The sequence below is a fragment of the Penicillium malachiteum genome (assembly GCF_028827825.1).
Source record: "Penicillium malachiteum strain IBT 17515 chromosome Unknown utg000001l:1.0-8184562.0:1.0-8186909.0, whole genome shotgun sequence".
NCBI classification, from domain to species: domain Eukaryota; kingdom Fungi; phylum Ascomycota; class Eurotiomycetes; order Eurotiales; family Aspergillaceae; genus Penicillium; species Penicillium malachiteum.
The window spans coordinates 7393148-7420368 of NW_026643094.1; the positions used below are offsets into that span (position 1 = coordinate 7393148).

The following is a 27221-nucleotide window of genomic DNA, read 5'->3' on the forward strand; positions in this document are numbered from 1 at the left end:
CCACTCTTTTACAAGCGAGTTGAGACAATTTCTCCGCCTTTTAGAAACATGCTCGCCTTGCCATGAGGGGTTTCTATGGTGCATTGAAAAGAAGGCGTTATGTGGACGTAGGATTTGAACCTCCTCTCCTCATGACAGAACACCTGACCCAAATGGCGTCTCAAATACCGGAATTTCAGGATCCATATGTATTTATTTACCTGTTTGAATATCTGGACTATAAACCATGTCTCTCCTTAGAGAAGACTCGGAGCTACGAGACAGCAGCTTTACGACGTTATCCCAGGGCATTTCAATACTCAAGATATGAAGAGTGGAAAAAGAGTGATGGCGTCTGCTACTTCCGGTACCTTATACCTACTCTGCCTAACCCCAATCCGAATAAGCCTGATATTACAGGTTATCGCCAATGACTACTAGACACCGGCGCAGGCAACCATCTCTGCACAAAGAGAGAGTGGATATTTGACTACATCGCATTCAAGCCAGGTCTCGAATACCAATGGGACACTTCAAGTCCAGGGACAAAAGGAGTTGCAATTGGCTATGGCAAAGTGAGAATCAACCTAATCCAAGAAGACAACAGTTTTTTGGACGTGATCGCTGCAGTTATGTAAGCACCAGGTATGAGATACAACCTGTTGAGTGCATGATTAAGGGTAAAAAAATCTCTGCCATGGACAATTACATGCCTGATGACAGGGTTGAAAAGCCAGATAAAATTGAAATGAGCTTCCTTCCAAGGAGGGAAGGCGAAACGCGGAGCCATCCGAGTTGGGAATTCATGATCAGCCCTTGTGATAAAAACTGAGAAGTCGTATAGTAGATTCACCCGCTATTCACTTGCCCCGTTGAAAGATATCTTGTGGTCATCTTCATCGACTATCGTATGGGTTGAGCAAATTTTAAGCAAAGCCACCTGGGCACCTGCACCGAACATGTTCTCCATTTTATGTGTATGAGAACGCCTCAAGAAGGCATATAATTCGGGCGGCATAATCATGGCAGCCTCATTTATAGCTACGGTACTTAGTTCAGGTAGAGTGAACTGCCAATGTTCATCTATCCATCTCCTACAATTACATGGTTCATCAAGTTTAGGTGGTATGTGAAGTGGATATGAAAGTCCTGGCAGATATGTAGATATCTGGATTATATCCCGCGATATCAATGATCCCTTCATCAGTGATCTCTTTCGCTGATTCGTTGCATGCTGAACATCCCCTACTAGCTGAACATCTCCTGCTAGTTGAACATCGAAATTTCGCTTTATCTGAGTGGGAAAAAGTAAACCTCAAGTTCTCGCTCGTCTTATCGAACGACACCGCTTCCTTGATACTATCAATATCAGCCAAGAAGAACACAAGGTGACGAATGTGAATGTAGATGCCTCCGACGGCTGGGGAGAAGAACTCCTTAGAACGGATCCTGAGAGATCACAAGCTGACTTCCTACCCACAACCACAACCACATACACACGGATGAAGAACACACTACAAAAGAACGGCAAGGCTACATTTGATGACTGGGATGCCGATCTGCGGACCTCACTATCTTATCAGGAGGGATGGAGGACATGATGGAAGAATGTGCATCTGTGTGTCATGTGTAGGAGAGGGGGAAGGTGATATCTACAGGGAACGCGCAAGTTCCAACACAAGGAAATAGAGAAGTGCCTTGAACGGTTCCTTAACTAACATTGAAACAATCTTGGCTTGGCACATGTGGTTTTGCTTCACGGTCGAAACTGCTTTGTCCTTTTTGAGTTTATGCCTCAGAGGTATTCCAGTTGCTTCCTCTTATTGCAACTGGAATAGACTATTATGACTGTATTTAACTTATAAAAAAGTAATATTATGACATCTCAGCATAGAGCTATGTTTGTTGTAGACTTAGTCTATAAGCTTCCGGTGTCTAGATCTAGAGATGAATATTGACCAGTTGACACCTAATGTGAGAGCAAAACCAGTTACACTTCCAAATCCATTTTGCTTTACTCCATACAATAATTGATCTTATTTAATCATTTAAGACATAAAATCTTGAATTAAACTTGTAGATATAGTGGACTGTAGGTATAATATGATCAGATCTACTTCGTATAGTTTATCACTGATAACAAAGGCGGAGAGAGACTTTCACATGTCATGCCACACCCCCTTTCTCTTTTGGAATTTCATGATCAGCCCATACTACAACTACTACAAATTCCTTCGATTATGTCCTTGCGGCCACGGCCGCCTATTTTCTAATTCTAACTTTACTAGTACCTCTACTCCGATATGACCTCCCTCTCCAACGGCCATGCCGTTGACTCTCAAGAAAAAGCACAAGCACAAGCTACCCGCCGTCGCATCGAATACCACGAGGCCGATGTCGTGATCATTGGCGCCGGTATTCTGGGATGTGCCCTCGCAGTCGCATTGGGAAGACAAGGCCGAAGTGTGATCCTACTCGAATCATCCATGAAGGAACCCGATCGCATTGTCGGTGAACTACTTCAACCCGGTGGCGTGCAAGCGCTGGAAAAATTGGGCCTGTTGGAGTGTCTGGAAGGAATTGATGCAATTTCCGTGAAAGGATACTATATCTCATATTTCGAAGATCCTGTCAACCTCGATTACCCTCGCGAGACGCCCTCCTCGCCGGAACCCCGCGGCCGTGCCTTCCACCATGGTCGCTTCGTTATGAAATTGCGCCAGGCTGCGCTGGCTTGTCCCAATGTTACGGTTGTTGAGACAAAGGCCACAGGATTGGTTACTTCGACACATACGCAGCAGGTCCTCGGCGTTGAATGTGTTACGGATGACATGAAGGACTGCTATTTCGGTCAACTTACTGTCGTCGCTAACGGCTACGATACGAAATTCCGCGATGGTCACCACCCCCACAAACCCAGCCGCCGTTCCAAGTTCTGGGGCTTGGAAATGATCGATGCACCCCTCCCCTCCCCTTGCTATGGTCACGTACTTCTCAGCGATATCCCGCCGGTATTGATGTACCAGATTGGCACCCACGAGACCCGAATCCTGATCGATATCCCGGATAACCTCCCCGCTGCATCGGTGAAGAATGGTGGTGTGAAGGGCTACATGCGGAATTCCGTTCTGCCTTCCCTTCCAAAGGAGTGCCAGGGTCCATTCCTGGATGCCTTGGAAAAGGGACAATTGCGGTCTATGCCAAACTCGTTCTTGCCCGCATCCACCAATAAGACAGCTGGTCTGATGATTCTGGGTGATGCGCTTAACATGCGGCATCCATTAACGGGTGGTGGAATGACTGTGGCATTGAATGATGTCTGCGTGATCCGCGAGCTGCTCAGTCCGGAAACTGTGCCGTCGTTTGAAGACACCGAACTGGTCTTGAAGCAACTTGCTCGTTTCCACTGGCTAAGAAAGAAGTCTTCTACCGTTATCAATATTCTCGCACAGGCTTTATACATGCTGTTCGCCGCTGATGATGTGAATCTTCGAGCTCTGCAGCGCGGCTGTTTCCGTTATTTCCAAATCGGTGCTGTTGATCAGCCTGTCCTGATGCTCGCTGGTCTCCTCAAACAACCTCTAGTCCTCGTCAGACACTTCTTCACTGTTGCTTTCCTCGCTATCTGGGTCCTTTTCCGCGAAACCCCAGTGACTCAGCTACTCATGTTCCCCTTCCGATCTATCATGGTCTTCTGGACAGCCTGCATCGTCATTGTCCCATACATTCTTGCCGAACTTTGGTCTTAATTGAGGGTTGGCCTAGATTAAGATCTTGACCTCGCATTTGCATACACGACAATATTTCAGCGTCTATCTCATACCCTTATGAACATATTGCCTTTTGAGAGGGTTTCTCTATTCTTTTATAGCGGGCTGTACTATCTTAATATGGCTTGCTATTTTTCCTGTTCTTCTTGGCCTGTATAACCATCTATGTGATTTAATTTTGTCCTGCCTTTTTCTTCTTCTCTCCATTTTGCTTATTCTACAAAACGATGTCATCCGAGAATCCTGGGACTCAGTCGCAGATGTACTATACAACTCTACGGTTCAATGATACAATGCCACAATATTTGAATCACAATGAGAATTACCAGTGACCACTGATAGTCTAACCTGGACCAGGTAGATACATATGCCTGCTGACACAAATCTCAAAGGTAAAGACGTCAAAAAAGCTCGAGTAATGATACGTTCCGTGGGTTCATATAAACCGGAGCACCAACAGTATAATCCACAAAAAATGGTGGAACACTATCCCAACCCTCCTTGTTATGCATTTCCGCAATATCCTTATTGATCCGATTCTGTGCCCCAAGATCCGCTGGATAAGCCTTATGTTTCGAACTCATCTGAACAATCAGAGCAGGGAGAGTTTGTTTTCCTCTGGTAAATGTGCCTCGGCGAAATCATAAGAGGTATTTGCGATATCGAATACAAGGAATACGCGTATTTGCCTTGTTTTGGCTAGGGGTCTCAGTTCGGGAGGGGGAGGGGGTTGACTGTTCTCTACTGCTGGTGGAAGTAGATTATTGTCTCGGGGGGAGTTTAACAGCTGGGAGCTTTATTTCCTCTGATGCTGGCTATGCCTGCTCCCAATGGGCACTCTTGCTTGAGATTATCACGAGGACACGATAGGGCTTTTGAGGGTATTCTGCCATGGAGATTTCTATCTTTGGTTGAAAATTTTAGTTTTCCTTATTTGGATTAGGCTTCAGGTAGCTCACAATCAGTGGAAATAGAAGTGGTTTGTGGGTAATACTAAGCAGGTTGCCTCAAGGCTTATTAGAATATATACGGCTACTAGGATTCCGAGTCGGACTTATCTATATTCCGCTCCCCAATTAGGCACTTGCATATTGCATGTATTACTTAGTACGAGGAAGAGAGGAAGAAAACAAAGATCTGAATATAAATGAAAAGCGAAAAGGAAATATAGAAACAACTGGAGCCACCTATTAGGCATTAGGGACTCTGACTAGACAATATTTGACCACCTGGTGTTAGGAGGTGTGTCTTTGGAACAGCTACAGGAAAGAACACGTATGGGGGGAAGCGCGCGGAGGGGAAGTCTGCCCCGACACGTCGAGAGCTATCTACCTAGCCACCTTGGTCTGAACTATACAGACCACGTGATCTAACACCTGGGCACTGCCGGCAAGTTATGACCTGCAACACACGTTACATAGCTTAGCAGGATAAGGAGTATAAACTTGAACTTCCAAGATTGAACTTGAAGTCACTCTAAGCCAACATGTCTAGAGGGTACGGAAGCCTACAATGGCCAAACGACCAAAATCCATATCTCTATATGAATTTTGGCCGTCTAGCTTGCCCCTGGTTAATCCTAAGTGTCATATATAAGGCTGAAGTAAGAGATAGCTGAAGTGAGAGATAAAGTAAGGGTGACTGAGATCATGAAAGAGATCGAGGTGACTATTTCAAGCAAGTATCCAAATTCGTGGGCTTGGAGTCTCTTCCTGTCTGCGCGAGATATTCTGCGATGTCAAGATGTTCATGGGCAACTGCCGCCTCGTAAGCATTGGCATAGGACCCATTATTGAGTTGAAGGTCCACATCTGCCTGGGCATTCTCCACGAGAAATTTGACATGCCACAAGCTCCCCGTCGCAGCAGCAGCAGCCAGTGCACTGCCAAACGGACCGACATTGAGCTGCAGATTTGCATTGGCTCCTGATTCCAGGAGATAGATCATAATATCAACCAGAGAACGCATCATAGATTCAACTCTAGATCGAGCCTCTGCATCGTTCATACTTGCTATGGAGCGACCGTAGAAATTCATGCGATCAATTTGGCTCAAAATGATCCCCTGGATACCATGGACATCATCAGGAAGCTTCCGGATTTTGGAATATTTAATGATGGATACCACAAGGGCACTCCCGAAAGACCCGGTGTTATGTTGAAAATTCGCATTCGCCTTCCCCTTCCTCACAAGATATTTCACTTGGTCAAGATTTCCAATCGTAACGGCAGCGGCTAGAGCATTGCCGTAAGCGCCAACTTGGAGCTCGAGATCAACATTTGCTCCTGCATCCACCAGATATTTCACAATACCAAAAGCATCTTTTCGCAACCAAGGAGGTGCGAAACTTGCGGCAAGAGCCACTCGGGTAACGTCGTCGCCTAAAATTTGGATTGCGAGATCTACATACAATCCGAGTCCTCGTTGTCGGGAAATTTCAATGATCTCTTGGTCAATTGGAACGTCGAAAGGCGAGATGATAGCAGCGAGAAATGCACTTCCAAAAGATCCAAACGCAAGAAGAAGGTTCACATTCGCTTTGCCTTCTTCCACGAGATATTCGACTTCTTGGAAGTTGCGATTCGCGGCGGCGGCGGCCAGTGCACTTCCGAAAGATCCAGAGCTGAGACAAAGATCCACATTCGCATTCCCTTTCTCAACAAGATACTGCACTCGCTCCAGCTTTTTTGTAGCAGCGGCAGCGACTAGCGCACTGCCATAGGCTCCGACTTGGAGCTCACGATTGGTATCCACTCTTAAATCCACGAGGTATTTGAAAGCTGCTGGGTCCGAGTATCGACCAGCAGCAGCAGCAGCAAGAGCACTGCCATAGGCTCCAACTTGAAGCTCACAATCAGCATCTACTCCTAAATCCACGAGGTATTTGACAACTTCCATATTCCCACCATTGGCAGCAGCAGCAAGAGCACTCCCATAATTTCCAGTCGAATGGAGAGCATGTAAATCTGCCTCGCACTCGTCAACCAGGTAGTGTATTATGTCCAGATCAGTCACGAAGAAAGCAGCGGTCAAAAATGGACTGCCATATTCTCCGACCCGATGCTGCATATTCACATCAGCTCCAGTCTCGATGAAAAGACGCACAATATCCATATTGACTTTACTATCAGGGCGATGGAGCGCAAAAGCAGCAGCAAGGGCACTGCCGTATCTTCCACACAAAAGGGGGAGATTGACTTGGGTGTGAGGCGCAAGATATTCGAAAATTCTATAGTTGTTCTTGCCAGACACTTTAAATAGAGCCGCAATCAGTGCATTGCCGTAGTCTCCAACTTTTAGTTGAAGATCAGGTTTTGCTCCAGCCTCTTCCACGAGGTACTTGACTTTTTCGAGCTTTCCCAAAAAAGCGGCCTGAGCAAGTGCACTCCCACACCCTCCAACCTCATGCAGAAGATTGACATTCGCTTTCCCTGTTTCGATAAAGTAGCTCACATCTTCAAGCGAGCCATGGGAGATCATGGTGCAAAGCGGACTACCGTACGAGCCAGTGCTATATACAGCATTCACATCAACGTTTGTTTCCTCCAAATAATATCTGATCATATCACGCCGACGATATGCTGCGGCAACGACAAATGCACCTGCATAGCTGTGGCGGTTGGGCGGTAAATTCGGGTCTGCTTTGTGGTTTTCAATCAGATACTTGATAACATCAAGTCCTGTTTCCTTAGATTCCGGCTCGGCAGCCCAAAAAAGTGCATCTCCTACAACTGCATTCGCTTCTTCCATAAAGTATCTCCCTTAATTAAAATCACCTCTTCCAGCAGCGACATCAACTGGACCGGAATAAGACTGGAAGGTTCACATTTGCACCCTCCCCAATAAGATATTTCACCATATCAATGTCACCCTGATCGGCGGCAGCGAGAAGTGCTTGACTAAGACAGAGTTGGAGCTCTTTTTCATCAAAAGAATGTCCCTTTTCAATAAGGGCTGTACACAATGGCATACAGCTGGATCTTACGGCGAAGGTCAACAGATAATCCCCATGGTCGGTCGATTGAAATGGGTTTATCGCACTGTTCTCATACCACTCCCGCAACTGTTCGTAGAGTGAAAAATACGCAACCATGAAGATTGGTGCTTTTATTGGATCTCCATCTCGATGATCCCCGGAATAGGATTCTGTTTCATAGTCGGACACAAAGCGTTGCTCGAGAAAAGCGACCTCCTCATAATCGAACCCCTGGAAATTCGACTCAAGCACATAACCGAACCACTTAAGGTAGAAGAAACTAGCTTCATCGGAGAAATCCAAGGAATTGCTCTAAAGGGAGGCGATGTGAAGCCTTTAAACCTTTTGTTTTTGCGTAGAAAGGCCAGTAAGTCTGGCAGTGTCGAGAGAAACGATTCTCAGGATGAAATGGACTCTCGAAGCGATCATGATTGTCTTCCTCGTCCCAATCGACTTGAGCGAAAACAGTGTCGTCAAGTTGCGGATCAAACGACAACAGCAAAGTGCGGAAACAGATTTCTGCGCAAAAGGAACGGGCTCCTGAGAAATTCCCAGTAGACTCGACCTTATTGTCCAGGTATTCTCGGGCTGAAAGATGGCAAAACCTCCAATGATTGTTTGAATCAACAATCAACAAGTTCCTGCACATATATAGCAAAGTTTCTTTGTTGACAGAATGGATGGATGTTAGAGTGCCATATTTGACTCGGACACGAATGGCGGACAGAATTTCTTCGGTTTGAAGAAGTCCAGGGGCAGCATAAATCCACTTCAAGGTGTGCTCAACTAGCTCTTGATCGGGGTCGGGAAACCATTTGATATCCTCGAAGATTCTATCATACGCTTCATCCAATCCCATTGGAAGAACTCCGAGGACGTTTTCAATAGCCTCAACAGTGTGGCAATCTACCAGAATCCGCTTAACCTGGAGAGCAGCCCACAAGAACCTAGTGATTTTTTGTAAGTAAAAAGCTCTTTTTTTGAGGTCATGATGTGCTCACATGTTGTCACACTTATCCAGAACGTCCTGAATTATCTGGTCTTTCTTTTCCTCCACCGCCGGTACGCACTCAGATCCTTCATCCAACCTGTCACGGTGATAGTCATCAATGAATTGCTCGACCTCTCCCTCCACGTACTTTTTGATGTCCTCAAAATTATCTCGAGATTGGATCGTAATTGTGGGCCACAGGCGATGAGGAACTCCAACCTCGGGTCGGCTAGCAACAAAGAGCTTGACTACATTCTCAGTTTTTGACATGTTATTGCGAATATCTTTCAAAAGAACTCGGATGTCCTCCGTATTGACTTCATCCAGCGCATCAAGAACAACAAAAGTTGTGGGGTATGTATCGAAGGATTCGAGAAGCTGATTTTGACAATCTGAGCGGCCAAAGTCTAAATTCTCCTTTTTGCTCTTCTTCCATAGCTTTTGCAGACTTCCTCGTATCGATTTGTCAATAGAAGTTGTCGTCGCAAGCTGGCGAACCAGGCTTCGAAGAACCGGTGATGACCTACGCCTGTCATTTTCATCTCGGTTGCAAAAGAAGTAAGCAAAACCGCCTCCCGTACAAGCGATATGGTCTTCGAGATAAGTCACAACATTTGCAGTCAAAAAAGTCTTACCGGTCCCAGCTTCTTTATGTTAGTTAAGATATCATCACAAGGAGCACTAGGTAGCAGAGCAGGCTTACGGGATCCTTGAAGCCATAACACCTCGGATGAAGATGACTGTATCCAATCAAGAAACCTTTGATGTTGAATGAGCCAGTTACCCGTCTCTTTGACTCGGTTCTCCTCAATCTCCCGACGATGCGAAGCATATGGCACATTGGAGACCCAGTCCCGAATTTCCCGTTGCTCATTTTCGTTGATTTTTTGGAAGTATTGCCTCTGGAAAAGTTCGGTGTCTCGAAGGCAATTCTTGAAATTTTCATCCTGAAGTGCTTTAGCCGTTACTTCACACAAACCAGCTGCTTCGTTCAAAGTACTCTTTTGGCTTGCCAAATCCAATAATATGCCAGATGGCTTATGGTTTTCGAACATCGATCGACAGAATTGGGTGACGGTATTGGATGTAAGATCAAGAGACTTGACCAACAGTGTCAACACACAGATGTATAAATCCACGGTGGCCTTGCGAAGATTGGCGATGACGTCGAAATTCCCTGTGCGCTCGTGGGTGTAGGTGTTGGAGTAAAGCTGACCAAAAAACATCGCCTGTGCGACTTTCTCAGCGATAGATAGTAGAGCCTTCTTCTCGGTATCAAAATTCTGAATCCCCTGTTTCCTCGACTTAAGTGATCAGTATTGCCTCGAAATTTTCAACTTTAGGGGCGAACTTACCTTGAGGAAAAGAGTAGCACACCCCCACACTGCAGCTGCGACAGACGTTGCTGATGCGAATGGAATGGCTATATCGCCGATCTTAACTGCCCATCCAGCGATCCGAGTAGTCAAATCTCTGACTAGAATATCTTGCCCTTTCAAGGAGAACTTCCAATCTTTTCCCTTGCTCGATTCCTGCAGTCTCCCAGCCTCCTGTTTGAACTCCTCGACCTGGTCTCTCATGGAAATCGTTCGTTTTTCGTCCATGCCTCTTGCTCGGAGCTTTTCTTGGAGTTTCGGAGGGAGTTTCTTCAAGGCGTTAGTCCAGAGATCATCGCTCGTGGTAAGAAGAAATGTTTCCACGGTGTTGACATCTTTGGCTTTGAGCGATGCTAAGGGCGAAATTGTCCCATCGTGCTGCTTTGGAGGCGATGGATCTTTTGGAGGCTCGGATCGGTCAGATTGGTCGGGTTCGTGTTTAGTTTTTTCGTTCTTTTCCTGCTTCTCGGAAGATTTAAAATAACTTGGACTGTACAATTTCCACCTGTGGCGACCAGAATGTTCCCCTTTTGGTCCCATTTTCTTTTTGGCTGTTAGGTTTGGCTTGAAACTATGGAAGAACTTGAAAGATTGTGACTATGACAATAATTGATGACAAAATTTCAAATAGAACAGTTCTGAAAGTCTTATTTTCGGGCAATGGGAAGAAAATTCACGACCTTCAGGTTGGAAAAGCAGGCTGCTTCGCATATATGCGGGCAGGCGGCTCGCAGAATGGCGGAATGTACCTCACGGAATGCTCAAACCCGGAGTTTACTAGATGGATCTGCATTATACTAGATTGGGGGTTAAGGGCCATTCCGCGAGGTTACTGGTGGCGGATTGGGCTAATCTGGATTGGTTGTGAGTTACTCCTGGATCTTCTGGATCAAGTGGTGAAACATTTTGAACTAGAAGAGGTGTGTTTTATTATGGTCTTAAGTGCACAGTTATAGTGGATATCTAGTAGACTGATCTACTTGTTCTGGCCATTTTCATTCTGCCACTAGTAGCTACGAAGATTCTACCAGGTCCTGCCCAGGTGGAGGGGGGGTATCGATGGCGCATCAGTGATATATTGATAGAAACAGTTATATTTAGACGAATCTAGATTGATATCATCTAGTTCTCACTTAGAATAGTCTACATACTTACCTTTGATCTAGATATTTAAACCCCTTGAACCTTGGGAACTAAAACATTTGAAGATTTATAACTCGTCACATACAGATAGTACTAGTACTTTATAGAATAATCTAACCTTGGAAGTTATTTTAGAATTATATATTACAGGAATATAGATTATTTTAATATCTAAAGAATAATATAGATTTGAAATTTCTATCGTATTATATCTAATAAAATAACTTGAAATTACAACTTTATTCAGAATATCACTATAAATCTAGATTATTCTATAAGGTATCTATCTATATTGGTCCCGCACTTCAAGTTGGGCACACCTGCAGCTACAGAAGCAGGACTTTTGCAACGTCATGGTACATCACACTGCATCAGTTCATGGGCGGAGGCCATGTAAATGTTTCAGAGTGCCTGGGGACTTTTCAAATTACTCCACAGGGACTCCGGGGCCGTGGACACGGGGGAACTTTTGGTACATGACCGCTGAATGTTTTTCTATGGCCAGGTTTTGATGTGACTCGGATGAGTACATCATCTCTTCAAACATGTTCTAGACAGCTAGTCATGTGCACTCAAGTGCTGGCAGCCACTAGCAACACTTGAATTCAAGGTTCTTAGCTTGCCCCGTCAGTTATGCATGCGCCTCGTGTCATCAATCCCAATTGTATCTTGCTAGGGAATAGTTCATAGTATTTGGCTGTAATATATCAGATAGGAAGCCCCGTTGATTTTGATGCTTGCTTAGTGGTTTTGGAATAACGGAGAGCTGCAGACACGATTAGTACGAAGGAAACCCGGGGCCGCTATTTCAAATGGATGTCTTCAAATGTTGGTGCTCAAGTGATTTCAAGTTTCAAGTTGCCATCTCATGAATAACTTCAACTTGAAGTTGAATTATGCACATACCTACGCATATGTGCCAGCACAGTGCCATCTATGTATGCCAGAGCGCCTTTCTGCTCCGAGTTGAAAAAAATACCTACTAGCAAATAAATGGACATAATATTAAGGAGGGATATGGTTTGCAAGTTTTCCAAGGTTATCATGATCGTATATTATACCGGGCTTTAGGCAAAATACTGTCAATAGACTGCCCAGGTGGTGTACTACTAGTAAGAATCAAGTTCACGGGTTACTAAAAGGGTTGACTATAACTTGAAGCCGCTTGGAGCACTCAAGTGCTTGAGAATGACATCTCATTAAATATAGTCTTTGACTTCGGACTTATGAATATTCCAGTCCTCTTTCCAAGATTACAAAATTTAAAAGTTACTAATTGGGTTCCTGCACTTTTACTTACACCCGTGGATATAATAACAGAAAATATGGGCAGAATCAGCCTATACCTACTAGTAGCTTATACCTAAGGCTACCAGCTGTCTATATCGAACTCTATACATGCAGCAGCTAGCCTTCCAAGGTTCCTTTCCTTCCAGGTAACCCCCAGGTAAGTCCATAGGTACTTAGATACAAAGAGGTGTATATTATCAGTCACCTGTAGATACTACTGACTAAGTACTTAACCTTGGAAGTATGTGAACATCCCTGTCTGAGAGGATGTGAACACACCTGGCCAAGCACTCAAGGGCTTGAGTGCTGGGGACATATCCGTGAATTTTCCAAGTTTTCCCAATTTCGCTGCTACGGCCGCACGAAGTACGGCGTGAGGATGTGCTTGTACCTAGGTACATAGTTAACAATAAGAATGGCGATGATTTGACACTGCTCGGCTTTGTTCTGCTGCACAGATGTGCATATGTGTTGGCTAATCTTTGAAGGTCACATTACAAGACTACATAATCCACCTTCTTGACTCGGCTGTCCCGCATTTCCTTGTTAAAAATAAGTCATGAAACAAACACGGGCAGCAAGGACTCCAACGACTCGAAGCTGCTATAATACCACCACTTGTTCCGGGGTTACTGCTGACTGAACAGGAAAACTCCCAACATTTAAAAATTTCAACTTGGAAATTCTCTCGTACTAGGTATCCTCCAGTTGTTAGCTCAAGTAGCGGAGCCCAGTCTTCTTGAGCAGCATCTGTGCCGAGATGCCCAATATCATCTCTCTAGTCATCCGAACCCAATTTAGGCATTGGCGAATGTGCATTAACATACAGGTAGTAGCATAATAGATCTAAGAATTTATACTCTGAGTTTGAATAGCATTCTGAATTCAAGTTCCAGAAATTATCCGATTGATCATTTGGTCTCGAGTCAGTCCGAGTCCTTCTTAAATTCATATCAATCCAAGGGTTTAGGTCGATACTTCCAAGACTCTAATAGAGACCAAGCATCAGTACTATCACCTGGACCGACATGGAACCTTCAAATATTGAAGAACCTTTGAAGGCTTAGTGATCTGATCATAAGCTCAAGCTGTGCTTATAATTCAGTAGTAAGCACCCATAAACCTGGGCATGTACTCCAAGGCAGCATGTGCGACCTAGTAGGCAGGCAACATTAAACTTGAACAACATCCATGTCAGTGGATGGCGGCACCGAAGATATGGATGGCGCAATACTCAAGTGCTAGCAAGGGGTGGTTATTTCAGTTCAAGCAGGCATAAATAGCACATTCGGCCCCAACTTGAACTTTCAAAACATCCAAATCATGCCCATATCCATGATCCCAACTTGAACGTTCAAATTCGGACGTTAAATTTTACCATATCAGTTGAAGCCTTAGGCTACACTGAAACCAATTTGGCCTTTTTGAATATATTTATTCTTCATTGACAACAAGTTATCCCTTTTATACAGAACCGAAAAAGAAATGGCACCCTAAGAATCAGAGAGAAAAAAGAACAAGAAAAGAACCCCGGGTCTAGCCAAACAACGCGAAATAAACTCCAAACAGCTAGGTAAAGAAACAGATTCGTGCCGTGCGTGTTGAATTCCTAGAAAGCGATGATGACATGTGAGAAAACAGAGATATCGAAGAAACACAAACAAGGTTGATATTTCTCAATGGCAAGTCTCGCAGGCGCAATGACAAAAATGATGTGTGAGTATGATGATAATGATGATATGATGCGATTTGCATATGCCTCCCCCAGCCCTTGCCGTTCGGACCCCCAGACACCGGGAAATGGATGAAAAAAAAAAAACTTGAAACAGATGGGAAATGTTTATCAGGAGGGCAAAAAAAAGACGTGAAATTGAACATGACACATGGGCTTCGGTCAGAACAAGATAATCGTTGAAAAAGATTCAAATGCTCGAGGATAACAGATCAACAGCTTTCAAAGCTGGGTTTTGGTATTTGGGAAAAAGTTGGGGTTCTTGAATGGAAAAGGGACGATGAAGAAAAACAGGAAAAGAGGAGTAAATATAAACAAGATACTTGTCAGCTTGTTTGATATAATACTTCCTATGACCCCGGGGACTTTTGCAGAAGTGTGGTTTTGATTTTAATTTGAAATTTTTTTGGGTTCTCAGGCACAGATTGAGAGATAGACATCGGTTTATGGTCTGATGAGAACCTTTCTAACCTCCTTTCCGCAGAGATTCATCGGCAGGGAGAGGCTCCGGGCCATTATGAACTCCATTTCGAGATTCGGCAGTCGATTTGGGATTCCTGCGATGTCTCTTCTTCGTCGTCTGCCACCCGCTGTGATTATTTTCTGCTGTGCCATTTGTCGTGGATCCGGATTTGCGAGGTGTGTGCTCCGTATGTCGGTCTTTAGACTCATTTTGCGCATTTGACGAATTATTGTGCGATCCATCGTGTCGGCCCTTGGACTTGGACTTGTGATTATGGTTATTGTGATGATTCACCCCATTAACCTTCTCAGAAGTATCTGTGCCGTTGGTTCGCCGTTTGGAGTTCAAGCCTTGCTGCCGTGATTCATTCCCATGTGAACTATTCGAGTTCTTGTCATTCGAGGATGCGGAGTTCTTTGACTGAGAGACATTCTCCTTGCTCGCAGCCTGGGGCGTGGAGTTCGACTTGGCAGAACTTGTCTTGTTAGATGCGTGCGACTGAGCAAGTTTCTCTGCATTCGACAGATGGTAGTTCTGCAATCGACTGGCAAGCAGTTCCGGCTGGCTGTTGGTCTTTTCTGGATGGGATTCATGATTGCCATTAACATTACCATTAACATTTCCGTTGGTCATTTTTGACCCTTCAAATGATGATGGTGGCGGCCGAGAGAAGTTAGATGACTGCTCTAGGTCAAATGGGCCAGGATCTTGAAAATCTTGAGACAGAGAATCAGATATACTAGCCGGCGTATTCATGGTTTGGTCGTCAGAGGTGGACGTATAGTGAGTCACCGCAGCGTACGGATCGATCAGCTCAGATGGATACGATGATGCGCGAATCTCGCTAGGAGGCACCGAGCCATCCACGATCAGGGGACCCCGATCAGAAGGAGCCGCGGGACGCGAGGTCGAGCGCGGCGGTGGCTGCGAAACCGAAGTTCTCGAAGGCGTCGTAGGATTTTGAGACAGTCCATCGGAGGCAAGAGAGCCAGATCTATAGTCCTGTTGAGCCGGGACAAAAGACGTATAACCATTCTGCAAAGCCAGGCTCATGGATGTGGTCAAAGGTGATAACATTGAGTTCTGCTGATAGATCTGCAACTGTTGCGGAGTGAGGACATAGCCCATCAGATCCTGTGACCGGTTCTCATCCACCGAGCCTGAGCGAGACCCATTACTTGGGAGGCTGTTCGGCGGCATCGCATTCTCATCACTGCTCGCATCTCCACCTTCTGACTCCTCCTCCGGGGCACGACGTTGTTTAGAGCCAAACGAGGTGTCCAGTGGTTGTGGAATTGCATATAGAGGTGGGAAACTTTGGAGATTCGGCGACATCTGCGGGCGAGCAGGTTGTGACTGTGCTCGAAGAGGACCCTTTGGTGATGAACTCGCAGCGGACGACCTACGGGGATTTCGGCGAAGATCAGGAATAGCAGTGGAGGTGGAGGGCGAAGGAGGATTCGTTGTGCTTCCTTGTGTGCCAGAGGCACTAACAGAAGCATAGGTAGGGGCGAAGAAAGATTGCTGATTCTGTCGTGATGAAGGCGTAAGCGGCGGTTGGTTGACCGTGCCTGACCTTGACCGTAAGTTCTCATCTGTGGAAGAGTACTCCTGCTGCTGAGGTACAGGAAATTGGATAAATGGCTGACGAAGGAATGTCACTGGAGGAGGACGCCCAGTGACGAGGGATTGGTTATGCAGCTGCATTCTCAGCTCTTGCTCTTGAGCTTGGAGAAGCTGAATCTGTTGATAAAGCTGATCATGTAACAGGTATTGAGCTTGCTGTTGTGCTTGCAGAGATAGATCACCAGTATTCGTCGTACTCGGTTGCCGAAAATTATTGTTTCCCTTGTTCGCCGTGTTCGACGTCCGCCGACTGCCAGAATACCCTCCTCTGGAAAACTGATTGGCGTACCGGCCACCGCGCGCACCTCCTCGTCCACCCCGAGTGGGCAAGGAAGGGGTAATGATCGGGCGTGGCTGAGGTGGCGGACGCTCCCAGGTTCGCTCTTCTTCTTGTGGAAACTCAAATTGCTCGCAGCATCCAGCCAAATCTGCCTTCGCGGCATACTTGAATGCCCTCCGCAACTCCAAATGTAGACCCCGAAATGACGTATCATCAGCAGTGTTGCCCAGATTCCTTGACGTATTGAATGGCTCTTCGACACAAAGACGATTGTTCATGAGCAAGTGCCAGCCCTTGCCCTCTTTGTTGATCAAATTACCTTCGCGCACAGAAATAATGTTTTGCTCGTAGTCGAGGACATGACCGTAGTACCGAAAGAACTCAAAGAACAACTCTCCGACTGATTGCTTATTCTTCTGTCCAAACCCGCTCAAGGACTTCATATCGTCATCAAATGAACAGACTAACCCCTCCGGCGTTACTCGTTTCTTATGGGGACGTGCTTGAAGACTAGGTAGGATCGGTGGTTGCCTGGTCTGCAAAAAGCTGATAATCAAGCATATCCAAGTATAAGAGCTCAATGTACCTCCCAGAGCAGCATCGTTGAGGATTCGTCGTTTTGTCCAGTGTTTAACGCCCATTGCTAGCGGCCGTACTCGTTCATCCACATCCACATAAGTCCGAATCATGCGAGTATTCTCCAATGCGAGGGTATTATTGACATTCATGTCGCACGCCAACTTCAGCTCCGGATCCCAAATCTTAACAATCGGAACCTTCGCATGAGAAACACACACAACTCTTTGCATCCCATCTGTTTGGTCAAGAAAAAAAAAATTAGTCCCATCCGCACTACCAAAAAAAAATTCACCACCGCCAAAATTGCGAATGCTGCTAAGTGCAATCTTACGCTTTGCCAAAACCTCCGCCAAGAGACACACATGTTCCAGTTCTTTGTAATTGGTGGTGATACAAATATCGACTAAGGCAAAAGTCAGCTTCAATGTCTCTCACCCAGTCCAATTTTTCCTTCTTCAATTTTTTTTTATCCTTTGCTCGAGAGAACCTTTTTTTTTCTTGCTCTCTCTCACAATTCATGTCTCTCCCCCAGGATCTAGAAGTCTCCACACATACCATCCGAGTCACTAGAGCAAAGCTTATTCCCCGACGAACCAAACACATGAGCCTTGATGTCGTGGCCAGGCCATTGGTCATTGAATAGCTTTTCCAATTTCCGAACAAGTTGTCGCCGTCGATCGTCACTCTCGGCCGAGGGTAATAATCGGTCGTACAGATCCATGATATCGGCCGTCAGTTTCTGCTCTTCCTCCGGGTCCAACTTTTCTTTCAGTTCCTCTTTCTCCTCAGGCAATATATCCGCCCCGAGACTGTATGGTATTCGTCTTCGAAAGTAGGCCATAGCGGTTTCATATTTGCAGCCTCCGAGAGGTTTTCGAGCGGAAGGAGGAAGATGAGTGGTCTCGGAGTGGGTAGAACGAGGCGAGGTGCTTCCGCGGACGGGGGACGGCGACCGGGAGTGAAAGGAGAGGTTGCGCGCATGTTGATACGGAGTCGAGGGGAGAGAACTGGACTGCTGGGAGTTCAATGGGGGCCGAGAAGGGAGGTCGGACGCGTCGGACTGCGGCATCCATGCCATAGTGGGAGGATGATCCGACGCTATTGGTGAGATGTCACCAGGCTGGTGGGAACACTTTGCATTCCCATCGATGTTTGAGACCATATAGCAATTTTCCAGACACCAGTCGTGGTTGGGAGGAGGGGAGTTTTTGGTCTGACTCGGCGACTCGGTTGAGATTTAGATTTCCACACTCAAGACAGCCCCTCCGGGTCCACTTTCTGGTTGTGTAAGTCACTCCAATGGAGAGTGTGGTCCACCCGTACACTTGACGTTCGTGGAGTTTCGTTTTTTTTTTACTCTCTTGTATGCTCCAATATTTCCCCGGTAGTTTATTGAGAAGTTTTATTTTCGAAAGGAAGGAAGTAATCTTTTTGCGGGGGAGGTTTGTGGGTGGCGGAGTTGGTATTTGTTCTGCGATGTGGTGCGGGAGAGAGAGGATTCAATGGTCCTCACGGTACGGATCTTGAAATTGTGGATTCCCGGATTGATTCGTTTCTGTGTATCCCCGTTGAAAGTGAGATAAGAGTAGAGGAGGAAAAAAAGAGTGATAAGAAGAGAAATAACCCCCCCCAAATTGCCTCAACCAGGAGCAACAAGAGTCAAAAAAACAAAATTTAATACAAGTAGAAAGTGAGATGACGGTTGGAGATTCGGGGATTCCCCAATCTGGGTGATGGATTGTTAAAGGGGATTCGTGGTGGCGGGGGCCCAAGAATAGGCACTTTACCAGGACAGGAATTCGTAGGAACCAACCGGGGCTCCGATTGAAGTGAAATAAAGGGAAAAAAGGAGAAAGTTGAGGGTACAAGTTTCTTGAGAGATGTGAAGATGATCGAGGTCAGCCCCTGTCGGCGGTAAAGAGACACTGCCGACCGCACCTCTTCAACTCCACATCTCAAGAGTTTGGATTTTATTTCCCAGATTTTATTTAGATTATTATTATTTTAAAGGGGGAAGAATGAATCACGGGAATTGCCTAAAATGGATACATCTATGGAGAATTATTCTCTTATATTATTTATATATTCCCTTACCAAGGCTCTTCCCAGGTTTCCCCCTCTATTCTTTATCTCCCCTGTACTCTTAACACGTCGCGTATGAGGGGGGGAATTATACTACTCCGTTATATTATAGGATCCAACCCGCTTATGAGAAACTGAAACATTTTGAAAGGTGAAAGATTACTACTTTCTTTGTTCAATTCCATTTCTATCCAATGATTATAATCATGCAGGTACATTTATACCCATTACAGTTCATAATCTTTTCCTTTCCCCTATTGATCGGCTTCTGCACTCCCCGCGATCCTGCGCGTCGCACGTGCGGAAAATCATAACTTGACTTCTATCTACTAGTATGTACTAGTATGGATACTCCTCAACATGTTTCCAATCTTGAAATTGTCAAGGTTTACTACCTCTACACTATACCCATACCCATAGAATGAATGAACCTGGTCCTTCGGCTACAGCCCTGCATCTCGTGGTCTTTGTTTTCATTCCAGATTGGACATATGACGCCCGTGCCAAATAGATAGTCTCGGTGGATTCGGCTTATGATTGGTAGTTGGATATTGTCCTCGAGCATTCAGATGAAAAGGGGAAAAGCCACTGATACTTGAACTCGCACTTAAGACAGTTAGATCAAAAATAGAAATTCTTGCATTAAAAAAAAGGCCTCCTATCCTCAGGTTTAGCTGGTCGCCTTGACCTTGAAGCACTTGAGATCGTATTTCACTCAGATTGTGAGGAATAACGCCAATCTGGCCCTTTTATCCATGTACCTTTAAGTAGGCCAACATGTTATGTACTCCATATGTGTGTATGACAAACGGACCTGGTCCAGATCGAGGCCTCCAAGGTAACGCGAAGCATGACAGTGCGCCGGGAATGACCATTCTGGTGATACACGGAGGGTTTGAATGGTGGACTTGCCGTTCCTACCTGTCCATCTCCAGATTCACAGGTTCATCCACATGCAGATCCATGGGGAGTTAGAGTTTGTGTGTCTGGGGAAGCTGGAGGTTCAACTTGAAGTTTAGTTCAAGGCCTGCCCAGGTGGCTTATACCATAGCTACACCCGTGGACGACAATGAGAAGTTGTGTCAGCACCTATAATATCATGGCTTTGAAGCACTGGAGCCCGACCACAGTGCACTGACAAATAATAGTATTGACTTCCAAGGTTGTAGTTCCTAACATGCAGTTAGTAGCACTTTACGTTGGGGGTGTACCTATGCACCCATGGATGCTCAGAGGGTAGTCTACCCAGCAGGAACTACCAGTAGACCCAATACTAGTAAGTAGTACTGAGGATTCCAAGCCTGAGGTTGTAAGCTCAGCTGCCAGTGGAAACTTCAGTCTTTAAGCTGAAATGAATACTTTATAGTATATATCAGACTGAAGAATGCATTCATCCGACTCGGAGTCCATAGATTACTATATTTCACCGGACAACTCCCGTTCATTACTATATCCTGAGCTGTTATAGTCAATTTGTGTGTCTTACTTCCCAAACACAGATTGAACGTCAAATTCCGAGCCGTCCAACCCGATGAGGGGCAACAGTACATCATTGTACAGCAACAGGCTTTCAATCCTCCAATCCGATGAAAGGCGGCGGACCTTACGGAAGAATCTACCATGTTGGTGGCCGGGCCCCACTTAGCCCTCCTGAATTGACCGAGACGATGCGTTGGTCAACACGGGCCAAGGATGTGTAGGCGGGAACGCGAAATGCGAAATGCGACTACTGCAACTATGGTCCTGTGGGATGGGTCCTTTTTTTTCTTCGGTTACTACGGAGTATTGTACACTGGTAGTTTGTACATCCGTTGTCTGGTCCGGGTATGGATGTACATACACAGCATGATCCCGCGCCCCTCTTTTTCCTTTTTTTCTTTCTTTTTTCTTGGTGGGATGAGGGGCTCTGCGGGTTTTCCACTGAACCGTACTTAACCGGTTGGCACGGTTTTTCATGGAGGATCCTAGATCTTGGTGCATTGTATGCATGATGCGGGGTCTGATCAGATGTTCGAGAAATGGAGAACTTGAACTTGAACTAGTATGCACATGTCACGGTGTATTTCAAAAGGGTGTAAGAACTTGAAGATCTAGACTCGGGATTCTCTTAGAAGTATTCAATGTTCGAGAACCTTGGAAGTCTCGTGTTCATCAGAGTTTCCAAGTGCAGTGAGAAGCGTCAGAGTTAGAGTCACAGGGACTTGGCTGCAGGTTGCAGTATACAGTGTACAATGCATACATTGCAGTTCCAAGGCTGCCGCCTACATTCAAGATCAACATTCGAAGATCAAGTTCAAGTGCTCTGTCGAAAAGAGAATTTTGAATGAACTTAGAATTAAAGGAAATGGAAGATATATAGATAACTCGTCATCTAGGGATATTGTGGTACGTAAGAGATCCGGTAAATAGGAATACATTGAGTACATGGATTGAGTACATCAAGTAAAGTGTACCCGATAAAAAGCTTTGAACATGAAAAGTAACAAAGTAACAGCGGGGGAAAATCCGATAATAGAACCTCGGGAAGACTCCATTAATGTATTAAAGATTTTAAAAGAACAAAAAAACGCTTAGACGCTTGTGCCCCAGTCCAATCTCCGGTGACCGGCTCCGTGGGAAAAGGTGGGAAAGGTGGGAAAAAAGGTACGTAGTGTACCCATAATCTCCGATTTCTCTTTGTAAAAAGAGCCCTTATATACATACAGTCACATAAAGTTCAAAAAGTACTTAATGTAGTATGTACAAAATAACCAATAGAAGTAATGCCGCACATATATTCAATTCCAATAATTGGGCTAAAAAAGCAAAAGACTTTTTGTACTACTACTGTACAGACTGTACATTCTGTACAGTCTGTACTTCCGGGTATAGTTGGAGTTAACTTGAGTTAACTTAAGTAAGTTAATGTGTGGCCGATTTCTAATATTGTACACACTTATCCACCCCCAAAGACCCTCTAATCCTCCCTTTTCTTTTCCCCTCCTTTCTTTTTCTTCCCTTGTCCTTTCATTAAAAGTCCGGTATGTATATACTCCTTGATTTCTCTAGGTACTCGTTTTGTGTATCCCAATAAGAAGAAGAAAAAAAAAATTCAATCAATAAACCCCCCCGATTTCCGGGAACCCCACGGTCTTTTTTTTTCTCTTCTTTGGTTGAATTTCAAGAACTTGAGGAAATAGAATATTATATTATATTCTATACTTGACTTGAGTGAAAATCAACCAGATCATATCAGGGGATTGATACCTATAGGTATTTGACAAGAACTGGACTGATTTTTTGGGGGCAAACACAGATCTCACCCGGATCATCTCCTTCGCCGCTTCCACCCCCTGAACCGCTTGTTCGGCCCACGAAGACAATAATTCCTCCTTCAACGACCATGTCTTCGTACTACGAACCGCAGGGTTGGCAGGCTCCCGCCGCGCGATCGGTTTCTTGGGAGCAGCCCGTGCCGCCATCTCGTTCAGGTATGCAGTTCAATGAACTTTATGTTCTTGAATTCACACTAACTTTTTTTTTTCTTAGGCTCGAGCTCGGTCTCTCAGCGCGAGGATAGCCCGGCCTTTTCTTCCCAATTTGACGGTATGCACAATCCTGGTTTTGATTTCGAATTCATAGGGGGGGAAATTTCTTGTTCCACTTCGTCTCGAGAAAGAAAGAAAAATTTGCGTGAGAATTGGTTCCTTCGAGAACAATGCTCGAGGAATGGATGTTGATGTTGGGACAACAATATCTCCGAGAAGCGAAACAGTGAACTAGGGATACATTCCCCCATGTGGTTTTCTTTACCCCAGGGTTCCTGGAGAGACAATTCGTCTCGTAGAATATAAGCTAATGGTATATTTTAAGAGGTCGATCGTGCGATCGACAATCTCGTCAAGAGCGGGAAGCTGTGGAATGCTCCTCGCCGGGACTCGATGCCCATGATGATGGGTCGTCCCTATCCCGATTACGGTATGTGGACGTACCCTCGATCGATGCGGCGTTGATCTGACATGATTCTCAGACCCTCGCATGGCGGGTGGCGGCCCCCAGCGACACCATTCGATTAGCGAGTTCGAAGGCCCCCGGATGCACCCCGCCGGCAATGCGCAGGGTTTCTATGCCTCGCAGCGGTACCAGGGTCGCCCCAATGAAGTAGAACAAATGATGCAGGCGAAGCGGCGGATGGCAGCTCAGCGTGAACGGGAACTCCGCAACTATCACCAGGAGCAGCAGTACAACCGAAGTACGTGGTAGCGTGTCTGCTTTTTTTTCTTCTCTATTTCTCTTCTTGACGTTTATATTCCCCCGTCATATTCCTTTTTCATTGCATCTATGTATCCGTCGGCCTTGTATAATATATTGGTTTGGCATGTTCTTTTTGAATGCGCGGTTTTTAATGTGATTCTCTTTCTCCAAAGGCCTCCTCGCCGAGATGTCTGCAAACAAATCCGATCGCTCCACCAGTCCTGCGGCCGTGAACGCCGTGAACGAAGAAAGCCGCCGAGACCTTCTGGCTCGCCAGCACCGAGCCCTGTACGGCAACGAGAGCCCAGCCTTCTTCCCCCCGGGTCCTCTACCCGATGACAACTCTCGCCCGGACAGTCAGGCTACCAGAACACCCTCATCTGCCGGTGTTCGCGGTTCCTCTCCACGCGGAGTGGATCTTTTCGGTTTGACTCAGGGTACTGGCGCCGCTACGGCCGAGGGTACATCTGGTCTTCAGTCTCCAAACCGTGCCAATAGCACCTCTTCGCCTAACTCGGCTATCAATGCTGGTTTCCCCGAGCAGCCCGTTACTTCAACCTCTTCCCCGGAGGTGCCGACTCTCCTTCCTCGCGTCAGGCCCCCGCTAAACAGACCGCCGTCCCCATCGGTTCCGTCGGTCCCATCGGATCTCGTCCTGTTCCACCACAGACTTCCGCTCCATCCTCTAACCCGGCTCTGAACAAGCGTTCCACTACTCCCTTGCCTTCCCCGCTAGGCTTCGGTTTCACTCCTAGTGAGGCCGCTGCTAATGCTGCGAACGAGCGCTCTACTTCTGCGGCTTCTAACCCTGCCGTAACTGCTGCTTCCAATGTTTCTGGATCTAAGGATTCAGCAGCTGGAGGAGTTGGTCTCGGCTGGGCTAACGGCAGTGGTGTTTGGGGCTCGAAGAGTGGACTTGGTGTTCAGGCCTCTGTTTGGGGTTAACCTTGAAACGCTATGCACGAAATATTTTTGATTCCGCATTGAAGGGGTGGTATATATATTCTTTATTCACGGCGGCGCGGTAAACATGTGGCATGCATTCGACTTCGGGGTTCTCTCTGACTCTTTATTATTCTTCCTGCGGCGTTGTGCGAGAAAAATGGCTTATATTGCGTGGGTGACTCAACGAATCTTCTGAAACACACGGTATATACATGACAGCGGGATTGGAGCAGGATATCCTTTTGATTTTTGGTGTCATTCTCACTGGATCTGGGGTTTTTTTTTCTTTCTTTGTTTTATGGTTTGATTTTTTTTTTCTTTTTCGCAATTTTGATTTTTCTTTTATTCTTTTCAACCGCGCTGGCTTGGGCGAGATATCAAGGTGTCACTTCTGCTACTTTCTCTACTACTGGGTACTGGGTTGGTTCCTGGAGTCGAAAATATTGGTGTCTACGGACTGGATCATTCGAAACGGTTCTGTTTGGCGATACGAAAAAAGAAACACGAGTCAGTTTCAAGGGTTTAAGGTTGTTTTCTTCTGTTTTGCTTCTGTTTTGCTTCTTTTTGTTTCTTGGTGCCCGTGTGAAATGGTTGGAATTGGCGCTCATCTGTGAAAGTGCTTACGAACTCTTTTCATTTCTCGGTGTTCTCTCGTTTTTATTGGGGGCTTCGGTTGCGAAGGTCTCATGGATGTTTTTTATTTGTTATCATTCTCTGGGGGGGTTCGGTTCGGGTTGCACATTGGATGGGATGCCTGTATCAATCTCTCGATCTCTTTTTTTCAACATTTGAAGTTATATTTACCGCCTATCATTTGATCTCGTCCAAAAGCAGTACCTGTGTAGACACCGTATGTACAATCAGGTACAAATTTTGGGAAACATACGTTGGTCCCGATGTCTTATAAGGAGAAGTTCTACTAGTACTACAGACTGAGATGCATGTAAATCGGAATTATGAATATAATCAAGCAATTAAACATTTCGCCGTAGCAAACCCGAGTTGGGTTACTATCACAGATCCAGATCCATATCTAGGCCTAGATGGGACTGGAAATCTATGATCTAAGTGTATCATATCAAATCGTACATAATGATATCGTTTCGTCTTCCATATTCCTCCCAAGGTCACACCCTCATCCAATCATCACATCGGATATCTCACAATTCACCAAGCACAATAGCTTAGGCCGCAGTGACAGTAGTGGTGGTAGTGTTTACCTCAGTCTCAGAGACACGCTCCACATTCTGTTCCTGGACATGGTCCTCCTCACGGACAGCACCAGGAGCATCATGCTGAATCATCTTCTTTGCAGTAAACCAACCAGAAACACCACGTTCCTGATTCTCACCCAACCAAGGCTTCTTCGCCTCAGCCAAAGCGCGACGACCCAGGTAATAAATCAACTGGCCGACAATAATCAAGACAAAGGCAATGGGGTACATCCAGTGAATATGATAATGGAAGACCTTGATTCCGATACAAACACCCCAGAAGTTCATAGTCAGCATCGAGACATTAAAGAATGCCGCAGATGACAATCGGAACATAACAGGTGCAAGACAGTAGAACATGCTGAGACAAATCGTAAATCCAACAAGGTACCCTCCAACCTTACCATCCCAGTTGGAAGTATGGTACTTGGAGCGCTCAAAGATAGCAGATTGAACTCCGTCAATGATAATTCCCCACATAGAAAGTTGTCCCAGAACTTCGTACACGGGTTTCGTACTAACGAGGAATTCCTCGGCAGTGTTGGTTAACCCGTAGAAAGAGGCTCCGAGTAATGCGAATAGATCTCCCTTTAATTGACTGCCGTTGGAGAAATCTCCACCATTGGATCCGGTGATATGGTCTGATGCGATGAGGATACCCATTCCACCGATGCAGATTACGATTCCGGCGATTTGAGTAATGTGGTAGCGAACCTTCAGGAAAAGGAAGGAGATAACGACGACAACGACGATGGCCCAGAAGTTGATTAGTTGTGCGCTTAGCATGGTGGTATAGTCGTATGCTAGCACGATGAAGTAGTTTCCTTCCACGTCGCAGAATGCAAGAATAATGTCTAATTTTCATGTTAGATGGAGCTTAGTTGAGATTCTGGTTAGAATTGGACATACATTTCCAGCCATCACGCCACATCATGCGGAGCCAGCCCTTGAATCCGTATTTGTAGATGGTGTACGGGGTGAAAATACAGGTCAGGACGATATAGTTGAGGATGGTTTGGAAAGTAGGGATTGACCAGTCCTGTTCCGTGAGTAGAGTCGTGAAGGTACTGGTAGAAGTGTTCATAATCGCAAGAGCTTGACTATTTTCATATTAGCTTAAATTCCAATGTTTATTTGTTTTATTTTTTTATTTTTCTGAAAAGTAACACAATCTCTCTGAGAGTTAGAACTTACCCTAGGAGCACGACAATATAGAATTCCTTCGTTTTGAAGTACGCGAAAAAGCTCTTCTTGCGCGGATCAACTTCATCAGCCGGCGCCTGCGCCTCTTCATCGGCGTGAGTAGTATCCGTAACCACAGTCGCATCTTTAGCGAGCGACTGGGTAGAATTGGGATCCGAGGCCGTCGCCTGGACGGTAACCTGATCCTTCGAGTCCGACATTATGTGAACTTGAACAAGAAATCACACAAAAGGTGTAAACGTAAAGCCGACGTAAAGCGTGAAAGCGGGGTTTCTCGAAGAAAATAGAGATGCGCTGATCCAGTCCGCTTGCGTCTGAGCACAAGTTGAAGGACGGAGA

General features: G+C 45.7%; 5 protein-coding genes across 5 annotated transcripts; 2 read left to right on the forward strand and 3 right to left on the reverse strand.

The window, feature by feature from the left end:
* Window positions 1-2282: 2282 nt before the first annotated feature.
* erg1 (squalene monooxygenase erg1) lies at window positions 2283-3728 on the forward strand (the record flags this gene model as incomplete). The annotated part of the gene is made up of 1 exon (XM_057086161.1): window positions 2283-3728. The coding sequence occupies one exon, from the start codon at window positions 2283-2285 to the stop codon at window positions 3726-3728; it is 1446 nt and encodes a 481-aa protein (XP_056952310.1).
* A 1125-nt stretch (window positions 3729-4853) lies between these two features.
* Window positions 4854-10632, reverse strand: N7483_002725 (ankyrin repeat domain-containing protein; the record flags this gene model as incomplete). Its single annotated transcript, XM_057086162.1, has 7 exons — window positions 4854-4886; window positions 5508-7412; window positions 7735-8037; window positions 8432-8672; window positions 8727-9363; window positions 9420-10020; window positions 10072-10632. 7 exons carry the CDS (start codon window positions 10630-10632, stop codon window positions 4854-4856), a joined length of 4281 nt encoding a protein of 1426 aa, XP_056952311.1.
* A 4091-nt stretch (window positions 10633-14723) lies between these two features.
* N7483_002726 (uncharacterized protein) lies at window positions 14724-18367 on the reverse strand (the record flags this gene model as incomplete). The annotated part of the gene is made up of 3 exons (XM_057086163.1): window positions 14724-17440; window positions 17498-17608; window positions 17761-18367. The coding sequence occupies 3 exons, from the start codon at window positions 18365-18367 to the stop codon at window positions 14724-14726; spliced, it is 3435 nt and encodes a 1144-aa protein (XP_056952312.1).
* Window positions 18368-22669: 4302 nt separating this feature from the next.
* Window positions 22670-24465, forward strand: N7483_002727 (uncharacterized protein; the record flags this gene model as incomplete). Its single annotated transcript, XM_057086164.1, has 6 exons — window positions 22670-22757; window positions 22816-22872; window positions 23140-23244; window positions 23297-23518; window positions 23694-24067; window positions 24118-24465. The coding sequence occupies 6 exons, from the start codon at window positions 22670-22672 to the stop codon at window positions 24463-24465; spliced, it is 1194 nt and encodes a 397-aa protein (XP_056952313.1).
* A 1184-nt stretch (window positions 24466-25649) lies between these two features.
* N7483_002728 (DUF914 domain membrane protein) lies at window positions 25650-27082 on the reverse strand (the record flags this gene model as incomplete). The annotated part of the gene is made up of 3 exons (XM_057086165.1): window positions 25650-26533; window positions 26589-26779; window positions 26874-27082. 3 exons carry the CDS (start codon window positions 27080-27082, stop codon window positions 25650-25652), a joined length of 1284 nt encoding a protein of 427 aa, XP_056952314.1.
* Window positions 27083-27221: the final 139 nt, after the last annotated feature.